This window comes from Botryllus schlosseri, chromosome 11 (genome assembly GCF_051294905.1).
Source record: "Botryllus schlosseri isolate E-star chromosome 11, Bs_hap1, whole genome shotgun sequence".
Classification (NCBI taxonomy): domain Eukaryota; kingdom Metazoa; phylum Chordata; class Ascidiacea; order Stolidobranchia; family Styelidae; genus Botryllus; species Botryllus schlosseri.
The window spans coordinates 2,796,021-2,817,508 of record NC_137246.1 but is presented as its reverse complement, the minus strand read 5'-3'; the positions used below and the strand labels follow the sequence as shown (position 1 = coordinate 2,817,508).

Sequence of the window (21,488 nt, the reverse complement as noted above, 5' to 3'; positions counted from 1 at the left end):
AAATTGGCTTACATGTCAACATGAATGGCATTTGAAGTTCTTTAGTAGGTTATGTTCTGCTTTCACGTACAGTACGTACGCACAACACCCATAAGTCGACTGTAAAGGATCAAGTAATGATGATGGTCTTGGGGGCACATACCTTCAGCATACAGTTGATTATTGAAATGAACCTGAATATTTTTGGCTGATCAAGCATTGATATATTGCATGTCAAATTACAATGATACTGTAACGCAATAGAAAGAAGTGTCAAGAGGACTTGAGTCACACATGAAATATTTGATATCTGTCAACAAGCGATGGCCGAACGGGGCTCGACTTGAATAGACCAACCTTCAACGAGCTAGTTTGCACGTAGTATAAAGAACCTGAGTTTAGATTCACGTCGCTGGCACCTGAAGGAAACTCACAATGACACAATAAGGAACACAAGTTTTATATACTAAGAAACAAACGGTACAAAATATGATACGGCATTCCGACCGACATCGGGAGTTGATGTCGTTCTGTTTATGCAAGCAAAATATTTTCTTTGGTGAAACACCACCAATGGAAACGTGAAGCACTATTTGAGTAATTCTAAATTCTTGTAATTTACGAGCTTATTCCTGAACTGTTTACGCCTGAATATACTGTTATAATTTATACAGAAAGATTTGGAAGTCCAAAACTCGCCTCAGATTGATTAATATGTAGCAGTTGTGCGAGATTCGTGGACGATTCGACCGCAAGCGAACTGAACATGTGGGTTTGCAAGTCTATCCTTGAATATCTTTTCCACGGTGAGCTAGTTGATGCCCTTTCGTTGGCGATAGGGTTGGTGCTCTCGCTTTACAAATGGGAAAAAAAGTTTACAAATGGGTAAGGATTTACTTTACAAATGGGCAAGAAAGTTTACAAATGGGTAAGGATTTACTTTGCAAATGGGCAAGAAGTTTGCAAATGGGTAAGGATTGATTTCACTTTGCAAATGGCTAAGAACGGTCAAAAATCGCGACAGGGTCCAGATCCAGATGGGTCCTCTCCCGCAAATTCGGCGAAATCCAAATCCAAATAAAAAAATCTAGATCTTCATCCAAAACGGACGTCAGTTAGTTCGTGCTACCATGTGACCCCCATCGCCAGATTCACCACCACTAATTCGGATAAATCCAAATCCAGATTTAGTTGGTGCGCTGTCAAAACTCACGACATGGTGGGGTCGTCAGCCCCCCCCCCCCAGTTGAGCAAGGCCCAGATGAGGCCTCCCTCCACACATTCGGCGAAATCCAAATTCGAAAATGCGACCCCCGCATCCCCCATCACCACCACCAATTTTGATAAATCCAAATCCAGAATTAGTTGGTGCGGTCAGCCCCCCAGTCGAGCAAGACCCAGATGAGTCCGCCTCCCACAAATTCGGCGAAATCCGATCGTGGTCAAAACTCACGACAATGTGGGGTCAGCGCCCCCCCCCCCCATACTTGGACACTAGCCAAGAGGACCCTCATCCCCAAAAAATACGGCGACACCCCTCCCGCACTGATCGACACCCCCTCCCGCACTGATTTTCTCTGAAGTTGCAATTGGGCAGGAAATTTTTCAAATGCGAAGGATTTACTTTGCAAATGGGCAAGCATTTACTTTTCAAATGGGCAAGTGTTTACTCTTCAAATAGGCAAGGATTTACTTTGCAAATGGGCAAGAAAGTTTGCAAATGGGCAAGGATTTACTTTGCAAATGGGCAAGAAAGTTTTCAAATGGGCAAGGATTTACTTTGCAAATGGGCAAGAAAGTTTGCAAATGGGCAAGAATTTACTCTGCAAATGGGCAAGAAAGTTTTCAAATGGGCAAGGATTTACTTTGCAAATGGACAAGAAAGTTTGCAAATGGGTAATGATTTACTTTGCAAATGGGAAAGAAAGTTTACAAATGGGTAAGGATTTACTTTGCAAATGGGCAAGAAAGTTTACAAATGGGTAAGGATTTACTTTGCAAATGGGCAAGAAAGTTTACAAATGGGTAAGGATTTACTTTGCAAATGGGCAAGAAAGTTTACAAATGGGTAAGGATTTACTTTGCAAATGGGCAAGAAAGTTTGCAAATGGGCAAGAATTTACTTTGCAAATGGGCAAGAAAGTTTGCAAATAGGCAAGGATTTACTTTGCAAATGGGCAAGAAAGTTTGCAAATGGGCAAGAATTTACTTTGCAAATGGGCAAGAAAGTTTACAAATGGGCAAGGATTTACTTTGCAAATGGGCAAGAAAGTTTACAAATGGGTAAGGATTTACTTTGCAAATGGGCAAGAAAGTTTGCAAATGGGCAAGAATTTACTTTGCAAATGGGCAAGAAAGTTTGCAAATAGGCAAGGATTTACTTTGCAAATGGGCAAGAAAGTTTGCAAATGGGCAAGAATTTACTTTGCAAATGGGCAAGAAAGTTTGCAAATAGGCAAGGATTTACTTTGCAAATGGGCAAGGATTGATTTCACATTGCAAATGGCCAAGAACGGTAAAAAACACGACAGGATGGCCTCTCCCCTCAAATTCGGCGAAATCCAAATCCAAATTAAAAACATGCAGATCTACATCCAAAACTGACATCGGTTAGTGTTGCTAGACCCCCCATCACCACCACCATTCCGGATAAATACAAATCCACATATAGTTGGTGAACATGTCTTCAGCGTTCAATTTTATTCAAAGAAATTTCCATTACTAAACTTACACCAATCATCGAATATATATTCATTGTAGGAGGAACGAATAGGCCTAGCACACATCGTGGCAATAGTCGCAATAAAAAGATCCTTCCGGTGCAAATTGCCCAGGAGAACAATCCGTGTGGGTCCATCTTTTGCAATTGTTACATTCGACCTGGAAAAACGACTTGAATTACGTTGCGTAACAAAATGGAGTCTATCACTTAATACCCATTGTGTGCTGTCTCCTGGTGATGTCTTAGAGTAGCATTTCACACAATAATCAGACAACTCTTTCTCGTCTGTAGAGATAGTGGTTTACTGGTCAGCTCGTATATGTTGTGTACTTGCGTCGCCTTCAACATTGCATCTTGAAATTAAGGTATAAAATTGTAATATACCTCGCGGACCGGCAGGAATGTCGTCGCGGACCGGCGGACTGCGAACCACTGTTCTATACTATCTTCTTTACTTTCATTCAGTGTGCATGCCTCCTCTTTACATCGCCTAGGCCAAGGTGGGTGTCCGATTCCATAGACAACTCCTATAGTCGCTTCGACATCTTCCTTTCTTTTCATTGTATCGCATTTTTTTGTGGTGTATTGAACTGATAAAATTGCTAATATACCAATGATGAAGTCTGTTCTGCAAATTGTGAATTCAAATACCGGTGAAAAACTTTCAGACCCTGCGATCGTCGCGAATCACTTCAATGAATATTTTTGTAACGTAGGTCCTAATATTGTCTCTTCTCTTGCGAAACCTGCGTCAGCCAGGCCGGAGCTAAGATCGACATCTCAGTCTGGTATGCTCGATCCTGCCAATCACGCCGAAGTAGAAGTAGCCATCCACAAACTGAAATCCAATAAGGCTGTCGGCAATGATCAAGTCCCATTTTTTAAACTTCATGATAGAAAGCGGTGTCATTCCAAGCTATCTGAAAACAGTCAGAGTGGTACCGATACACAAAGCTGGGGTTGGAACTAATGTCACTAACTATACAGACCGATATCTGTTCTTCCGTGTATTGGTATTGTCATCGAAAAGCGAAGCGCGAAAATTTTTCATGGTTAGTGAATGAAATTGGTTCATTATATTGTTACTTGCATATTGCAAATACGTTTTCATTTTCAGATTTACCGGTATGGCTAATAGAAGTAGTGTCATCGAACATTCAGAGGTCACTTAATTATAGACATCTATTTTTTTGTTCAAATTTAGCTCAAGCCTGTTCAAGCAGCTCATCTTGAAGTTATTAGAGAAATGGTTATGTAGGCCTAATCACAGGAGAAAACGGATTTTGTGAACATTTCGAAGTCTCCGTGATTGACTTTACGTATCCAACCATTTATTTTTTACACAATGCCCAGTAAAAAACCTCTATACGCAGCCTCTATACGCAGCCAAATATTTGTATCAGTGGGCTAATGGCAATTTCGCCTCGTGATTTTCGTAATTTGAAAAATATAAATTAGGCTATCAATTATTTTGTAAATTCGCTTCGCTTCGCAGTCCATCCTCAAGATTACCGGACCACGACTGACCTATCGATCTCGCTTCCCATGACATGCCGCCCTATTTCTTGTCGCTTTCTTTTTCTATACTGTATTCTTTACTTTCATTCAGTGTGCATGCCTCCTTTTTACTACGCCTAGGCCAAGGTGGGTGTCCGATTCCATTGACAAATCCAAGTCGCTTCGACATCTTCCTGTCTATTCATTGTATCGCATTTTTGTGGTGTATTGAACTGATAAAATTGCTAATAAACCAATGATGATGATGATGATCGTGGACCCCTGAAAATGCTTCACGGACTCCCAGTTGAGAACTACTGAACTAAAGTTTGAAGAAGTGCTACTCAAGTAGCACAAGTAACTCCCTATGTTTTCTACTCAATTAACAGTATAATTAGCAATTTTTGTGACACGTGAAAACTACTTCAAGTGACAGAAAAATCTAAGTATTTGTGGTCGGGGGAAGGGTGGTCGCACACTTTCGACATTTCGTCGGAGGTGGCTACATACGAAATCGCAACATGTATCTTTTCAGGTAACGCAAAATGTTTATAATGATGCACAATACCCATTGGTAGAATATTTGAAAATAAAACAGGAATACATTCGTGTTAAAATTAATAACTGGGTGCAGTACCAAATTCAATGTGGGCAGATATCTCCATGACATTCCCAGTAGATTTACTAGTTACACAAAGCACGGGGGGTGCCGTATTCCTGGGGGGGATCCTTCTGGGTAGCCCCCAAGTATGCGGGGGGGATGACCCCACATTGTCAAGAGTTTTGACCTCGATTGGATTTCGCCGAATTTGTGGGAGGAATACTCATCTGGGTCTTGCTCGACTGGAGGGGGGGCTGACCGCACCAGCTACTTCTGGATTTGGATTTATCCAAATTGGTGGTGGTGATGATGGGGGGGGGGTGAACCTTGCCCATTTGCAAAGTAACCTTGGCCATTTGACAACTTTCTTGTCCATTTGCAAAGTAAATCCTTACCCATTTGTAAACTTTCTCATTTGTAAACTTTCTTGCCCATTTGCAAAGTAAATCCTTACCCATTTGTAAACTTTCTTGCCCATTTGCAAAGTAAATCCTTACCCATTTGTAAACTTTCTTGCCCATTTGCAAAGTAAATCCTTACCCATTTGTAAACTTTCTTGCCCATTTGCAAAGTAAATCCTTACCCATTTGTAAACTTTCTTGCCAATTTGCAAAGTAAATCCTTACCCATTTGTAAACTTTCTTGCCCATTTGCAAAGTAAATCCTTCGCGTTTGAAAAATTTCCTGCCCATTTGCAACTTCAGAGAAAATCAGTGCGGGAGCGGGTGTACTCTGATGAAAGTATGGATTTTCGGGTTCGGGATTTGGTCAAATAGGCGAGTGGTCACCCACCCCCCGCACCGCAAACTTGGGCACTACCCAAAATGACCCTCATCCCCCAGAAATACGGTGACCCCTCGTCTATTTGACCAAATCCCGAACCCGAAAATCCATACTGATCCACGATCGGATTTCGCCGAATTTGTGGGAGGCGGACTCATTTGGGTCTTGCTCGACTGGGGGGCTGACCGCACCAACTACTTCTGGATTTGGATTTATCAAAATTGGTGGTAGTGGTGATGGGGGATGCGGGGGTCACATTTTCGAATTTGGATTTCGCCGAATGTGTGGAGGGAGGCCTCATCTGGGCCTTGCTCAACTGGGGGGGCTGACGACCCCACCATGTCGTGAGTTTTGACAGCGCACCAACTAAATCTGGATTTGGATTTATCCGAATTAGTGGTGGTGAATCTGGCGATGGGGGTCACATGGTAGCACGAACTAACTGACGTCCGTTTTGGATGAAGATCTAGATTTTTTTATTTGGATTTGGATTTCGCCGAATTTGCGGGAGAGGACCCATCTGGATCTGGACCCTGTCGTGATTTTTGACCGTTCTTAGCCATTTGCAAAGTGAAATCAATCCTTACCCATTTGCAAACTTCTTGCCCATTTGCAAAGTAAATCCTTACCCATTTGTAAACTTTCTTGCCCATTTGTAAAGTAAATCCTTACCCATTTGTAAACTTTTTTTCCCATTTGTAAAGTGAGAGCACCAACCCTCCTCTTCGTTGGTAGTGGGGATTATTGCCGATGCATGAAATTGAAGCTATGTAGCGTAGTGCTATCAGGTGCTATCACCTTCAAGCTGCTGCATTCGTAGATAACCATAACTCATAGCAAGGAACAAGTGCGGCTGGTGGAAATTGGATTTTAGACAGGGCTTATAATTAATAATTACTATAGTCGAGATATCCGGACCACAATCTGTTATATGGACCTCGCCTCAAGTCACATGCCACCTCATTTTGTCGCTTGTTGTTTTATGTTATCGTCTATATTACAATTCATTCAGTGTGCATGCCTCTTCTTTACGTCGCCTAAGCCCACAACCCAGGTTGTTGCCTGATTTCAAAGACTAGGCACTGAGTCGTTTCGACACTTTCCTATCTTTTCATTGTATTAAAATCTTGTGGTGTATTGATCTGACAAAATAGCTACTAATAAACTGAACTGAAACAGTAAGTCTGTATTGATCAGCCATGCTTTTTCAACACATTTGCACTCGCTTCTGTCGTGCAAATTTGTTGCAATTCATCGCAGTTTGCAGATATTTTTGACTTTGGAAAAATTTTAGGATGCTTCGCCTTAAATTCAATCGATTTCTGAAATGCATGAGCCCCAAACACGAAATGGTTGTGCTTGTCGAGTTGGTAAAGGTGGAGAGGTCTGGAAGGTTCTGTTCCTATTTTAAGGTTCTTTGATTACTTAAAACGTAACAACATGTTCCAAAGTCTGAATTTATTTATAAAAGATGGTAGAAGACAAATGGTTTATAGTTTTGTTGCGGACATGAGCAAAAATGTAGTTAGCAGTTAATAATGTTACTATCATTATTCTGCTCCAGATTTCAGATTTACTCATTAATATTATGGCTTCGGACAAACCAATTGGGTTGTCCGCACATTTCAAGGACTTTTACATAGACTTTCTATCCGGCTGCGCGGGTGGCACGGCATGTGTTTACTTCGGCCAACCCTTAGACACCATCAAAGTGAAAATGCAGACTTTCCCGGAATTTTACAAAAACGGGTTCACGTGTTTCCGAGAGATTTTCAAGTCGGAAGGAATAAGGGGGTTGTATAAAGGGTCTGTACCTGCGTTGGTTTGTAACGTATCTGAGAATGCAGTGTTATTTGTTGCTCTTGGATTTGCGAAAAAATTTGTGGCCACAATGTCAAACACGGAGATGAAGAATCTGAGTAATATGCAAATGGCGTTATCAGGGAGTATCGCATCTATCTTCTCGGCTATGGTCGTTTGTCCTACTGAACTGATAAAATGCAAAATGCAAGCTTTAACAGAGATGGCCGCTGTGGGAAAGGTTTCTAACAAATCAGTCGGACCATGGCATGTAACAAGAATGATTATGAAAGAGAGAGGACTGCTTGGTCTTATGACTGGGATTACTAGTACATGGGTACGCGAGTTCCCCGGATACTTTGCGTTTTTCTACGGCTATGAATTAACAAGGTCGGTACTTACACCACCTGGGAAAACTAAAGATGACATCGGACCTTTAGGCTTGATGTTTGCTGGTGGAACCGCAGGAGTCTTTTTGTGGACTCTAATCTATCCCATTGACTCTGTGAAGTCCCGCATACAAGTTCTATCTACGAAAGGTGTGCAGCAAGGGTTCATTACAACATTTCTAAGTATTGTGAGGACGGAAGGTTTCTTGAAGCTGTATTCTGGTCTGGGGCCGTGTTTGTTTAGAAGTTACCCTGCCAATGGGGCGTTGTTTTTAGCTTATGAGTGGACTCAAAAGGCACTTCGGGGTGGTGAGGATTCTTAATCGTGTCGATATGTTTATATGAATCAAATTATATTGATTTGCGAATTGTGTTAGTTTATTGATCATTCAGTATTATAAAGATATTGACCGTTAAGTTGAATACGTAGACAATTTGAAATTTTCGATTTTCTTGTGTTGATAATGAATCAATTACTTGCCCCATCGGTTCTAGAACAGGGTAACAGAAACCATATTCAATTTGGGTTGAACAGGGCAATACCTGAAATTCCTAACATACAAATGATGTGATTTCCGATGATAGTGGTAAGACTTCTGCAACAGCATGGCAAAATGGCAGAGGTTGCTACTAGCTAGTCTAAGTTTGAATATTTATATTGATGATGGAATATTGTGGCACTTCGCTTTTCTGATTTCAGCAATTCTTATGATTGATACAGGCTGTTCTTGCCATACTGACAAATGCATGAAATACGTGCTTTAACTAATTACTAGCCTTTCGTTGCAGGTGTATCAAGGTGCATCATTTTTTAGCAAGCTCGATTAACCAACTATGACAAGTACAATGTCTAAAATCATGAATATGGAAAGACAAGTCTGTATTCCGCAGACTTGGACAGCTAGATAGTTCTAGTTCTCTAATTGACTAATTACAGCGGAATGCCAGTTATCTAATTCTAATCTAATCAGTGAAATGTTTCTACGCCCTAATTTTATTTCTAATCTAATTTCTACTTTTCCTGTCAATGCTTCAGGAGAACTTAATCATGCTGAAAAAAGCCAAGGTTGCTCTGATTTAATTTCCAAGTTTTCGTCAATTCAATAATTCTAATTCTAACTAATCTCATTTGGGAAAACCTGTATAGGAATAATTCCAATTCTAATCTATTTTAGAAAAGCTGGAAACTTTCTATCTGTCCGAGTCTGCTGCTATGATCTTCCAACTGGTAGTATATGTACTTAAGATTGTGCTACTTTTCAGAAGATATCATCAAAACTGGCCCCAATTAGGTCTATTGTTAAAACTTTGATGTTTATTTACCTTTCATGACATTTTTCTAATTTGGCACACAAGAAGACTTCTGCTTGTTGGGTAGATTTCAATTTCATTGTTACTCTGGTACATTCCCATTACACTGATGATAATGAGCTTGTCCAGTTTGCAAAATCAATGCCTTTGAAGGTGTACTGTACATGCTGCAACCCCTTTAAATAACACCATACTCGTACCTGCGATATTGTTTTATATTTGTATTGTAGTCATTAAACCAATTTTCGAGTATATGATGATATGCACAGCATCTTTTCATGTCTCGTCAGTTTGTTGGTTTAGTTAGACTAATTATGTTTTCATTCTGTCTCAATAAGTAGTGTGTAGGCTAATCGACATGGTCTTTGCTAAGCTTTTTGCATTTTTTCACATGTTTACTGTTTAAAGGCATGAAAGGCTTGGTCCTTGTTAGATAAAATTTTGTATTTATCATCCTGTTGGCAATCTCCAGCTATGGTACAATGAGATGAAATCGGTCTACCTAGATTGATGTGATTGCCCGATTATGCAAATAGATGAATCTATTGTTGAAATGCAGACAGTAACAAAATTTGTAACACCAAATTAGATATTAAATATCATCAATATTACTTCTTCACTATTATTTTCGTGTTCGTAGTTAATTGAAGTTTTGATATGCCACTGTCAACTGAGGAAACGGGTTCCCAATGCAGAATTGATCATGATATGCTCCTTCCTTGATTTCAGGTCTTTTTTGTACATCTCGACACTTGGTCGAGTATTTTCACTTCTATTAGTAAAATTCGCAAAATGTCTGAAGCCCAAAGTGTTCAGGTACGTTGGAATGCTGAATCATTTACCAACCCTATCACTTATTAAGCATACAACCATTTCTCATTGGAGTACATAGAGTGCTAGATTGAATTAACGGAATTTGTTTTGCCTGAAATATGGTATGTAGGCCTACTGCTGATTTAACATCTTATATTGTCACTGGGCACTGGGCAGCCTTGTCAGGATTCACTGCTTATATTCAATTTATATCACCAACCCACAAAAGAATGAAGCATTGTTTTAGTAACTGTAACTTGACAAGTGACGACTTGTGGAATCCCTTTAGTGAAATACAAGGAATTGTATCTAATTGAAACATATAATTTGGTGACTCATTGGTAGGCATGTAGCCTAGAGACTCCTCAGTATATAATTGGATAATATATTCATATTGAACTTTGGTAAAGCATACTGACCTCAAATTTTAAAGGAATATCTGCCATAGGCATCCGACAGTCACTCCCCAGTGTTGGCCGATGTCGGATTTTGTGTCCAAATCGGTTGCCTCTTGAACCTTTCTTACCAAAAGCTCGTACAATACTCAATTTCTGTAGTATTGATTTCCAATGTTCTAATAAATGAATTGGCTCGGCTCAAGTACCAGGAAATATTGCTGCAGTAGCCAAAATTACATGTGTTGTATTATTACTTGGATATGGGATTTTCCCTGAACTGGAAGAGCTCGTGATTTGGCCAAAAGTACTATGAAGGACTTCGTAACAGTAAAGTATGTGTTGTTTCGGGAACAAAATCTTTCTATCACAGAAAATAGGGAATCAATCATCGATTGTTGCAAAATTTTATATTTTCAGTGTCATCATTTGGGATGTTTCTCGTGTGTAGAACCACAATTAATCTAGCTACATTTTATGCCGAATCTGCAGCTGCAACCATAGTCATTTTTGGCATGAGGTAGGCCTATGTGAAAAATGAAGAAAAAAGATGTCTGGTTTCGATCATAAGATTTTCATCGGCCTTTCATGAACCCCTTGAAGCTAGTCCACGGACCACCAAAGGATTCACAGACCCATTTCAACAATTTTGCTGTACACACTTGTTTTGTCGCTTCATACAAACTTCTTTCAATTCTTGTTGACATTTTTATTAGCAATTTTCATCAAAATCTACCTTTTCAAAAACCATATTTTGGCATATATCTGGCATTTTTGCAGTTTCAGCTAGCTAACTATGCCTGCAGATCTCTTCTATCGGAGATCACGCATTTGAGTGATTGCTTTCTAATGCCGGAAATGGTATTGGTATCTCTTTTCAATAATTAAATGAATCTTTGTTTTTGTTCGCTACAGCCCGCGCAAGCGCCCGCAAACAATGAACAACCGCAACAGCAGCCCCAGTCAACGCTTCAGGTGATATCCGGCATTGTGTTCCGGGTTATGTTCATGTGGATGATGATGTCGTGGCTGCGTGGGGGTAATAAGACAGACACGGGTGGCAGCGGAAAGCCGGGAAGCACGATCGCAGCGCGGAACTTGTTGAAATTCGGCGACGCAGTGGTGAGAATTTCTATGATCGGCCAGTAACGATAAGACAATGATAAGGTAGTGTACACTGGAGTTTCTGGCTTCAGACGCTCAGCAGGACTGAGAGATTGGTGACTGCGTTTCCGACATTAGTGACGTTTCACCGAAACAATAACCAGGGTTGTAACCAAGTTGCATGGTTCCGAGTCACAAGTCAATCGCACTTTTATAGTTGTGACTCGACTCGAGTCGAGTCATTTTCAACTCACCACCATTAGTCAAGTCCGTGTGCAAGTCAGCAAGCAGAGTGTCATAGTGTTTTGACTCGAATCCGAGTCCAAGTCATTGTGTTCCCTGTGCAGTTTGCAGTTCAATCCGGTTCAAACCAGGGTTGTAATGACTTGACTAGAGTCACGTTTTTCTCATGACTCGAGTCATTTTCTCAAAATACGGAAATGACTCGACTTGGACTCGAGTCATTGCACAAGACTCGAACCAAGTCATATGACTCGAGACTCAGACGGCCAAGACCGACATTTCATTATAACTTCGAAGAATAGTAAAATATCCGCACTGTTGGGATTACGTCTGTTGGTACTGGTACTTGAAAATGCGACCAGAAACTGCTAAAAGTGAGGGAAATAAGTATATTATGAATGCGGACTGTTCGATAACACCAAAGAGAGTTATAAAAGTGGGTTTAAAAAGACTTGAACTGGAAACTGAGTAGTCAGCACAATGACTTGGACTCGGACTCGAGTCATAATACCATGACTCGGACTCGACCCTCTGCTCGCTAACTTGGACTCAGTGGTGAATTGAAAATCACTCGACTTGACTCAAGTCAAAACTATAAAAGTGAGATTGACTTGTGATTCGGAGCCTAGTGACTTGGTTACAACCCTGGTTCGAACAACTTTTTCTCTACTCTGCTCGGGTGGTATAGAATAGATCACAAATTCAGTAATTCACAATAATAATTTTCCTCAGGTTCAACAGTTTCTGGCCCTATCTTCCAAGTATTAGAACTGATAGACAAAATACCAATGATGTGGTAACTTTACCATTCTACGAAGTTACAATGAAATGTCTGTCTTGGCCGCCCTAGTCTCGAGTCATATGACTTGGTTCGAGTCATGCACAATGACTTGATTACAAGGCGATTCAATACAGAAAAATCAGGCTTGCAATTACATTTGTCTTTATTTCCTTGTAGGATCTGTGGGTGTTTCTCAGCGAGAAAGAGACGTTCACGGAGTTTACAGACATGAGCCATTTGTATTGGCACCAAACCGAGCTGACTTACGGCGCGTGGTACGATGGGCCAGACAAGGACGGCACTTTCACTGAAAACACGACGGTCGTGCTGTCAAAGGTGTGTGAGCTTTCGGGAAGTTGTGAATCCAAACTGTTCATTATATCGATTGTATTGTTCAAGATTGATTATATAGTTATCCAAATATACATACGGTTTACTAGGTCAGATATCTTACTTCGTGGTGCGCGTTAGCTCACCATTTTCTAAGGGGTTTCGACCCCCTAGACAACGTTAGGGCACCTCATTTGCCCCATTATAAAAGTAAATTACTAAATTGAAGAATTGGACTTATCAATTAGCCTATAATAGAGGCTATGTTTGACATCAATGTTGACATGTAAATTTCATATACCAAAAATTTTATTTTTATTCATGGCTATTAAAATGCAATCATGTCATATTAGAAGATGTCTGGCTTTCCATGACAACCAAAAGCCACCCTAAATGACATATTGAACCTGGACGAGCATTGATTTACGCAACTGCGTCTCAATGTCCATATCTGCAATTTTGAGAAGAATGACTCATGCCCGTTATCTAGATTTAAGAGTCACTGCGCGATAATGAAATTTAAAAATTGTTAATTCCACGTTCTAATCTAGTAGAGTCATATTTTATTCCCAGCCTGGTTTAGCAACACGACCAGGACTACCTTGTACCAACGTTTTATTGCGATTGCATTTCTTTGCTTCTTTGGGGCTAGAACATCCAAAACAACGGCTCCGTTTACATGCATATTTACTTCACAAAAGAAGGTTACGTCCCTCATCCCAGTATGGAAGGAGATTACTCTGAGAAATACACTTTTGAAGCTCACAAACGTAAGTACATAAGAAATTCCGCTAGTCGAGTCTAGAATATGTATCAAAATCAATCTTCGCTGTTTTTCAGGATTGAATAAGTATAAGAAGCGAGTGATCAAGAAGACGCAAAATTTGTTGACTGGTAAAACCGAAACGGACCCAGATTTACTAAAACGGGCCGAGACTCACGGGCTTAAAGAGACGATATCGCATTGGCATCCAAACATTACAATCAATCTGGTAGCCGACGAGACTGCTTGGGTGCAAGGAACGGTACCGCAACCTCTGGATAAATGTAAGTATGTTAGTCCTAACTGCACAAAAGCAATATTTAGATAGCTTAATTACAGCTTGGTATCTCACCTGTCGGCAATGTTCCCTCTAATTTTTCACGAGTCTGCGCGCACTCACCAACTCACTGCGCGTTCCCTTGGACAACGGTGCGTAACGACTGAAAAAAAGGTCAACACCTCGGTTTTTGTCAGCAATGCGCGCACGCGCGCAGCTTAGAGGGAACATTGCCTGGCGGTATTACATAAATTTCTGATAAGCACGTTCAACATATTGCATGTTTTTTGTGTGTCTGGGTCAGAGTTGTAATGACTCGAGTCAATCTGTGTATTGACTCGACTTGGACTCGAGTCATTGCGCATGACTCGAGACTCAGACGGCCAAGACCGACATTTCATTGTAATTTCGAAGAACAGCCTATTGGAATTTCATCTATTTCGAAGAAAACCCTATTGGAATTTCGTCTATTGGTACTGGTACTGGTAGAGTGTAGAAAATCAGTATATTATAAATGCAAACCATTCGATATCACCAAGCGGAGTTATAAAAGTGGTTTTAACAAGACTATAACTGGAAACTGAGCAGTAAACACAATGACTCGAACTCAAGTCATAATACCATGACTCGGACTTGAACCTCTGCTCGATGATTTGGACTCGGACTTGACTCGGTGGTGAATTGAAAATGACTCGACTTGACTCGAGTCAAAACTATAAAACTGAGATTGACTTGTGACTCGGAGCTTTGTGACTTGGTTACAACCCTGGTCCGGTTTCTTCGAGGGCTTGGATCCTTTCTAGTAGTTGTGATGTTTAATACAATATTCACCGCTTGGTCACCCATTGTGCCATACTGGAAGTCTTTAATTGCCTCGTTTGGCTGCATTGACATGAATGACTCGCATATGTTTGTGATATTTGGTGGTAATATCGAATTGCGACCTAGATAGACTTATGCAAGCTGCAGTATTTCAAAATGTGCAGCTAGAATTAGCTACCTTTTAAAACCGCAACTAAAATCGGATCGGCTTTCTACATGAACATCAGTACAAGTTTGAAATGGTAGGGGTTTTGATCCCCTGGCTATGCCACCGTTAGCAGTGATGACTCTGACCTAGCAGTTGCTTCAAGAACATCACGCAGCAGAACACCGATTTCACGATTCGCACCAAACGACGACATGTTGTTCGGATTTTTTTGAATGCGCAACTAGAATTTCAACTACTCCAAAAAGCATTAGTGAATTGGCTGTAGGCTTACCATATTTTGGAAATCTAAAAAGAGGACACTTTTTCAGACTTGCAAAACCGGTGAATTTTTCCCACTTTGTGATCGGTTGACTAAAAATAAAAAAAAAAGGTCATCTTTCCGCTCAGAGCTAAATTCACCGTTTGGCACTCCGAAATACCCGCCGGAGCGTCACTTGTGTGCTAATTTGCGGCATATCACTCGCAATTTGATCTAAATCTGACCTAAATTTTCAAAAAAGAGGACAAAAGGGCGTCCTCCGAGGACACTTTCAAAAAAGTCAAAAAAGAGGACAAATCCTCTTAAAAGAGGACGTATGGTAAGCCTAATTGACTGTCAATTAATTAAATTGGTAGCTTGTATGCTAGAATCTATTGATATTTCGATATTTGTAATTATATGATGAAATTATTCCCCGGTATTTTCTTCCATCAGTAATCAAGTTTGACAAGACCGCGATGAATTACGAACCGATAATTCACGTCAACGATTACTGGAACCTGCTGCGCGACTTCCAACCCATCAACGACACCGTGAAAGAAGTCAATTTCCGTATCACATATCAGGTATGAAAAGCCGAGGTGGGCTGCCCGCCGATAGCCCGCGACTTGATACATGTTTCCGCAGCCGATCTCCATGTTCAAACTGCAAATGTACGCGTCGCAATCTATGCAAAATCAGTGGATGTCCGTGTTGGGCGAGGATTATAACGACGAGTCGGAACAAGATAAAGACTCCCTAAAAGTAAGCAATATAATCGTATTGAATATGACTATATCGTCGCAGTGGAATCAAAGTAACACGTCCATTTTCCACATTTTGAGAAAATTGACTTTACGTAAAGTTTTCATCTTCTTTCAGCCATATATTGGCCCTGATTAACTTTGCATCAATGAAACAGACATAACCATGGCCAAGATTTGGCCGAAAACAATTGAAAAGTTTTTAAAAACTTGATTTTTTCAAGGTGTTAAATTGGACCTTCAAAATTTGAAAACTGGACATAAGTGAATTTTATTCCACTTCGACGATATATTCATATTGAAATGAACCCGAATATTTTCGGCTGGCACTCGTATCACAATTGTTGATATGCAATGTTCTTTCCAATTCTCTATTAGTTGCTGACGATCACCCCTGACGATTGTCAGCCGAAAATATTCCGGTTCATTTCAATATTGAGTCAATTACGTTGAACTGAAATGAAAAGAAACAGGAAATTAGCTGTGGCAGTCGCTAATGCAAGCTAGTGGTATCTTAACTATGTGCCACTAACCAGGTGATAATATCAAGATTCTCTATCTCTCGTCTACTAATATAACTCGCTCACATTACATGCGCAGCTCACATGCACACTACGTGTGTAGACAAGTCATCAAATTGCTTCAAATATGTAGCTCCTGGATATGAACTATGAAGTCTTTGGGTCTGTAAAGGCATTGTGGGGCCATCAAGGTTAATTGGTACTGGAGTCGGGCAGCATGTAATGGCTTTTGTGGAGTGTGTGGCGTCTCGTGGATGCAAAACTTGAACGTGTGTTCAATATGGGATTTCGGCGCGCATATGTCAGAGCTTGCTGACCTGCTATTGGTGCGTTGCAGGGTTGTAATGACTCGAGTCATGACTCGACTCGAGTCACGATTTTCTGATGACTCGACTTGACTCGAGTCATTTTCTGAATATACGGAAATGAATCGACTCGGCTCGAGTCAATCCGGGTATCGACACGACTTGGACTCGAGTCATTGTGCATGACTCGAACCAAGTCATATGACTTGAGACTCAGAGGGCCAAGACCGACATTTCATTGTCATTTCGAGGAGAAGTAAAGTAACCACACTGTTGGGATTTCGTCTATTGGTACTGGTACTTGAAAATGCGACCAGAAACTGTTAAAAGTGAGGAAAATTAGTATATTATAAATGCGAACGATTCGATATCACCAAACAGAGTTATAAAAGTGAGTTTATCAAGACTTTAACTGGAAACTGCGCAGTCAACACAATGACTTGGACTCGGACTCGAGTCATAATGCCATGACTCGAACTCGACCCTCTGCCCGATGACTTGGACTCGGACTTGACTCGTTGGTGAAGTGAAAATGACTCGGCTTGACTTGAGTCAAAACTATAAAAAAAGAGATTGACTTGTGACTCGGAGCCATGTGACTTGGTTACAGCCCTGGTGCGTTGGATTTGGAATGTCTCGTGAACGTCTGAATAATCTCCGATTCAGAACACAATGAATTGGTCATATAGGTAATGAATGCCTTGCGCATTCCAAATTAAATCTCTGATTGAATCTCACGATTCTCAAGTTACCAATATTGTCGAAAAAGGACTATTTCCCATATAATTTAGAATGAAAGCCGTCTTTGGCGCTTATTCGTTGTGTTGTTCTTTACGACAGGAAGCGATGGTGGAGACAAATCCTTATCTACTAGGACTGACCGTCGTCGTGTCGATAGTCCACAGTGTCTTTGAATTCCTGGCGTTCAAAAACGGTATGACTTGCGTTTGCGTGTGCGTTGCTAGTATTATTACGGTCGCTTCCTTTCAAAGACATTCAGTTTTGGAACAGCCGCAAGTCTCTGGAAGGATTGTCGGTGCGTTCGATTTGCTTTGGCGTTTTCCAATCCGTGATCGTGCTGCTGTATATTATGGACAACGAGGCGAATTTCGTGGTTAAAGTCAGCGTCTTTATCGGTTGCCTAATCGACGCGTGGAAAATTACCAAAGTCATGTCGGTCACTGTAAGTACTTTATGTCATATTCGGGCATCTAGTTCTAATTTGATTAGACTAATTTGAGCGAAATGTCGGTATACTAATCTAATTCCTAATTTTCCTGAAACTGCTACACAAAAACTGTATAATATGAAAGGAGCCAAGCTCGCTGTACAACCATTTGTAATTCTGATGCATACAACACTGAACTATGATTTGGTTTGAATGAAATTTGTTCAACTACCAAGTTTTTGTCATCTCAGTATGTTCAATTCCAATGTAATTTGAAAAAACTGTGTAGCTATAATTCTCATTATAACTAGGGCGATTTTTTTTACCTAAATCGAAAGATTTTGATATTTTTCTAACATAAAAAACTTAATTTTGACAAAATTTTGCCCTCGTGTTTGTAAACTAGGTGTTACGTCACGCATTATGGTGGAAGTAATCAAAATTTGTTGTAGTGCAACGAAAGATACTTTCCTACATTTTCGGGTAGAATGTGTCTGTCCTCACTAAGTGGCTTGCCAAGAACGGACAAACAGCAGCAACAGCAGCAGTTGGTGGCTGGCGCCATGTTGCTTCATTCTGACGATGTTGTCCACTTGCCAAAAAAAAATCGTCCTGTTTATAATCTAATTTGGAAAAAAACTGTAGCTATAATTCTAATATGATTTTGAAAAACTGAAAATTTTTTGCTTTTCAAGTCTGGGCCTACGTGAGTGTCTGATATCAAAGACTACTCAAAGTCGTTTCGACGCCTTCCCATCTTTTCATTGTATCGCAATCTTCTGGCGTATTGATCGGATAAAATTGTTGATAATCAACCGAACTAAGCTCTGTCATTTTCTTTCAGATTGATCGCGAGAACAAATTCCTCGGCATAATCCCCAAGATTAAATTTACCGACAAGTCAACTTACGTGGAATCAGAAACCAAGCAATATGATCAGGTATGTCATTCTGTTTTGTAAATATTCAGTGCCCCAACCCTATTTCATTGCTGTTTCTCGTTTTTCAAGTACCTTATCTAATAATTTTATGATAGAAGTTATTGATGTAGTGGGTTGTCACACATCATTCAGCACCTACGAGGCTGCTTGTTTTCATCATTACGTCACGGCGACAAAATTTGTTGCACATTCGGAATCCGACCCTCCCCATTTATTGACTTGTGCTATTGACGTGAGCTCGTCAAACTTAAATCGACACTATGAGTTTGTTTCTTGAATATTTGGGTGAACAAAACTATAATTTTCCCGATAGATGTGTGACCCACCTCATAATTATCATGCGGCCATGGCACGCTGGACAAGAACCACTGTCTAGAGAGAGCAATTTCAGAGGTCTATCCTGAACATTGTAAATTCTGACCTTGCAAATAATGTTGGTTCTCCAATTTGCTATTAACAGCATAACAGTCTTGCAATATTCCAAATCCAAAATGTACAAATCGAACTTCCTTATGCGTGCGACAATATCTTTTAGTGCATTAACATCTAGTGCTGATGAAGCACATGTACATTTAATCATTGTGTGTCTGTAAACTGCAATACCTTGATGTAATCGTGATGATTGACGAACTAACCATTGTGTTTTTCACAGCTCGCCTTCAAGTATTTGGGAATGATATTTTTCCCATTGCTGGCGGCGTACTCCGTTTACTCTTTGCTGTATGACGAACATAAAGGATTTTACTCGTATGTGCTTGGAATGCTATACGGATTCCTGCTCACATTCGGTATTGCGAATATCATTTATTTTCGCAAACGCAATCTTATCGACGTGAATTGGCCGCAGGTTTCATCATGATGACGCCGCAGTTGTTCATCAACTACAAGATGAAGTCCGTGGCGCATTTGCCTTGGCGCATGTTGACGTACAAAGCGCTCAACACGTTTATCGACGATATTTTCGCCTTCGTAATCAAGATGCCCACTATGTATCGCATCGGCTGTTTCAGAGATGGTACGCGTGTCTATTTTTTATGATATTGGTGTTGAACATTCTACAGCAGTGTATGCAATTGAGTGACAATATCTTATGGAAATAAACCCAAATATTTTCAGCTTATATCGTCAGCAACTAGTAGAGAATTGTTGATCAACCATTGTATCACCAAATACAATATTCTTTTCAATTATCTGATAGTTGTATAGTATATTCATATTGAAATGAACCCGAATATTTTCGGCTGACACTCGTCAGGGGTAATCGTCAGCAACTAGTAGAGAATTCGAAAGAACAACGTATATCAAAATCGTAACACAAAATATGACGTCACCAGCACGAATACGAGAGCGTTCAATGTACTATTTTTAGATGATACACGAACTCTTTTTGTTGACACAGCCTTGGCTGGTGTATTTTGATAAAAGTCGACTCAAAGGCACACAAATGAAAGTGTGAGCGACCCTTTCGCATACTCGGAAAGGGTCGCTCACACTTTCATTTGTGTGCCTTGGAGTCGACTTTTATCAAAATACACCAGCCAAGGCTGTGTCAACAAAAAGAGTTCGTGTATCATCTAAAAATAGTACATTGAACGCTCTCGTATTCGTGCTGGTGACGTCATATTTTGTGTTACGATTTTGATATACGTAGTTCTTTCGAATTCTCTACTAGTTGCTGACGATTACCCCTGACGAGTGTCAGCCGAAAATATTCGGGTTCATTTCAATATGAATATACTATACAATTGTATATTGAAGTTCTGTACCTCAAAGAAGCTCTCTCATAGTTGCTGACGAGAGTTGTTGGAAAATATTCAGTTATATTCCAATATGAATATATTATTCAATTTCTACATCCCTAGAAGGCTTTTCTCCAGTGAATACCTTATTACCTGAATTTTTATATTGCCCCAGCAACTCTCTTCCGAGGGGGAAGGGCATCTGACTGCCATGTCTTATCTAGAACCTTCCGTGATTTGCTCTTAGCGCAAAGAAAACTTTTGGGGAAATTGAGCGTCACTAAATATGCAGTTGAATACATGTATTAGATTTTAACCGTTAATTTCTTGCAGTGGTTGGACTACCGTTTATTATGTTTGCTTCTTCAAATAGTCTTGACATGTCAGTGAAAATATGTTCTTGTACTTGTTAAGTATCACTATTGAATATTGATTTCTATGACAGCGTTGGCAAATTAGATTAGCATTAAAATTAGAGCATAGAAATATTTTACAAATTATATTAGAATTGGATTACCGGGCTCAAATTAAATTCAATCAAATCAAATTTTTCTTACAACATTCATGAATTTTACAGATATTGTATTTTTCATCTACCTCTACCAACGGTACGTCTATCGAGTCGGTCCTAAAAGGGTAAATGAATTTGGAACGTCTGGAGAAGATCACACTGTTAACGGAGACGCCACGCCAGCAGTCGAGTCGTCAGAAGCAGAACAGCCAGATAAGAAGAACGACTGAGAATATTACTCGGATGCAATACGAGTTCGTGATCCGCGCCTGGTCGGCGCGGTTCGCTTGTGCGACTTTCATTACAATTATTTAATTTAATCACTTTAAATGAAACTGCTAGAATTCTAAAATGTGGTATCGTCGTGAGAAATGTGTTTGTGTGTCCATACTGTTTGATATCGAAACTGCGAAGTTATTGTCTGCGTCTTCAAAAGTCTGTCCTTGTCATTGAAAAAGAACACGAAATTTTTCGTTACGAACATGTTGACTGTGTTGGAAATGGGTTCCGTCTTTGCTGTGAG

General features: G+C 40.2%; 4 protein-coding genes across 5 annotated transcripts in view; 2 read left to right on the top strand and 2 right to left on the bottom strand.

Moving 5' to 3' along the window:
• The window catches only part of LOC145449815 (uncharacterized), a 342,177-nt gene that overhangs the window by 254,614 nt on the left and 66,075 nt on the right, over window positions 1–21,488 (bottom strand). The window lies entirely within an intron of this gene.
• Window positions 1–21,488, bottom strand: part of LOC145449838 (uncharacterized) — a 113,179-nt gene that overhangs the window by 91,290 nt on the left and 401 nt on the right. The window lies entirely within an intron of this gene.
• LOC145449828 (mitochondrial ornithine transporter 1-like) lies at window positions 6,504–9,811 on the top strand. The gene has a single exon (XM_080328266.1). The coding sequence runs from the start codon at window positions 7,171–7,173 to the stop codon at window positions 8,092–8,094; it is 924 nt and encodes a 307-aa protein (XP_080184392.1). The 5' UTR covers window positions 6,504–7,170; the 3' UTR covers window positions 8,095–9,811.
• On the top strand, window positions 9,740–21,446 carry LOC145449813 (putative lipid scramblase CLPTM1). The gene is made up of 13 exons (XM_080328247.1): window positions 9,740–9,898; window positions 11,206–11,412; window positions 12,596–12,754; window positions 13,401–13,518; window positions 13,589–13,795; window positions 15,474–15,604; window positions 15,666–15,782; window positions 17,448–17,541; window positions 17,600–17,790; window positions 18,620–18,715; window positions 19,368–19,503; window positions 19,563–19,730; window positions 21,032–21,446. Exons 1-13 carry the CDS (start codon window positions 9,875–9,877, stop codon window positions 21,193–21,195), a joined length of 1,812 nt encoding a protein of 603 aa, XP_080184373.1. The 5' UTR covers window positions 9,740–9,874; the 3' UTR covers window positions 21,196–21,446.

Bases quoted from the DNA above. Each gene is read 5' to 3' on its own strand.
- LOC145449813 (XM_080328247.1), top strand. From the start codon at position 9,875: ATGTCTGAAGCCCAAAGTGTTCAG. The intron at 13,796-15,473 runs GTAAGTATGTTA...TTCTTCCATCAG, and splicing joins ACCGCAACCTCTGGATAAAT to TAATCAAGTTTGACAAGACC. The intron at 19,731-21,031 runs GTACGCGTGTCT...TGAATTTTACAG, and splicing joins CATCGGCTGTTTCAGAGATG to ATATTGTATTTTTCATCTAC.
- LOC145449828 (XM_080328266.1), top strand. From the start codon at position 7,171: ATGGCTTCGGACAAACCAATTGGGTTGTCCGCACATTTCAAGGACTTT.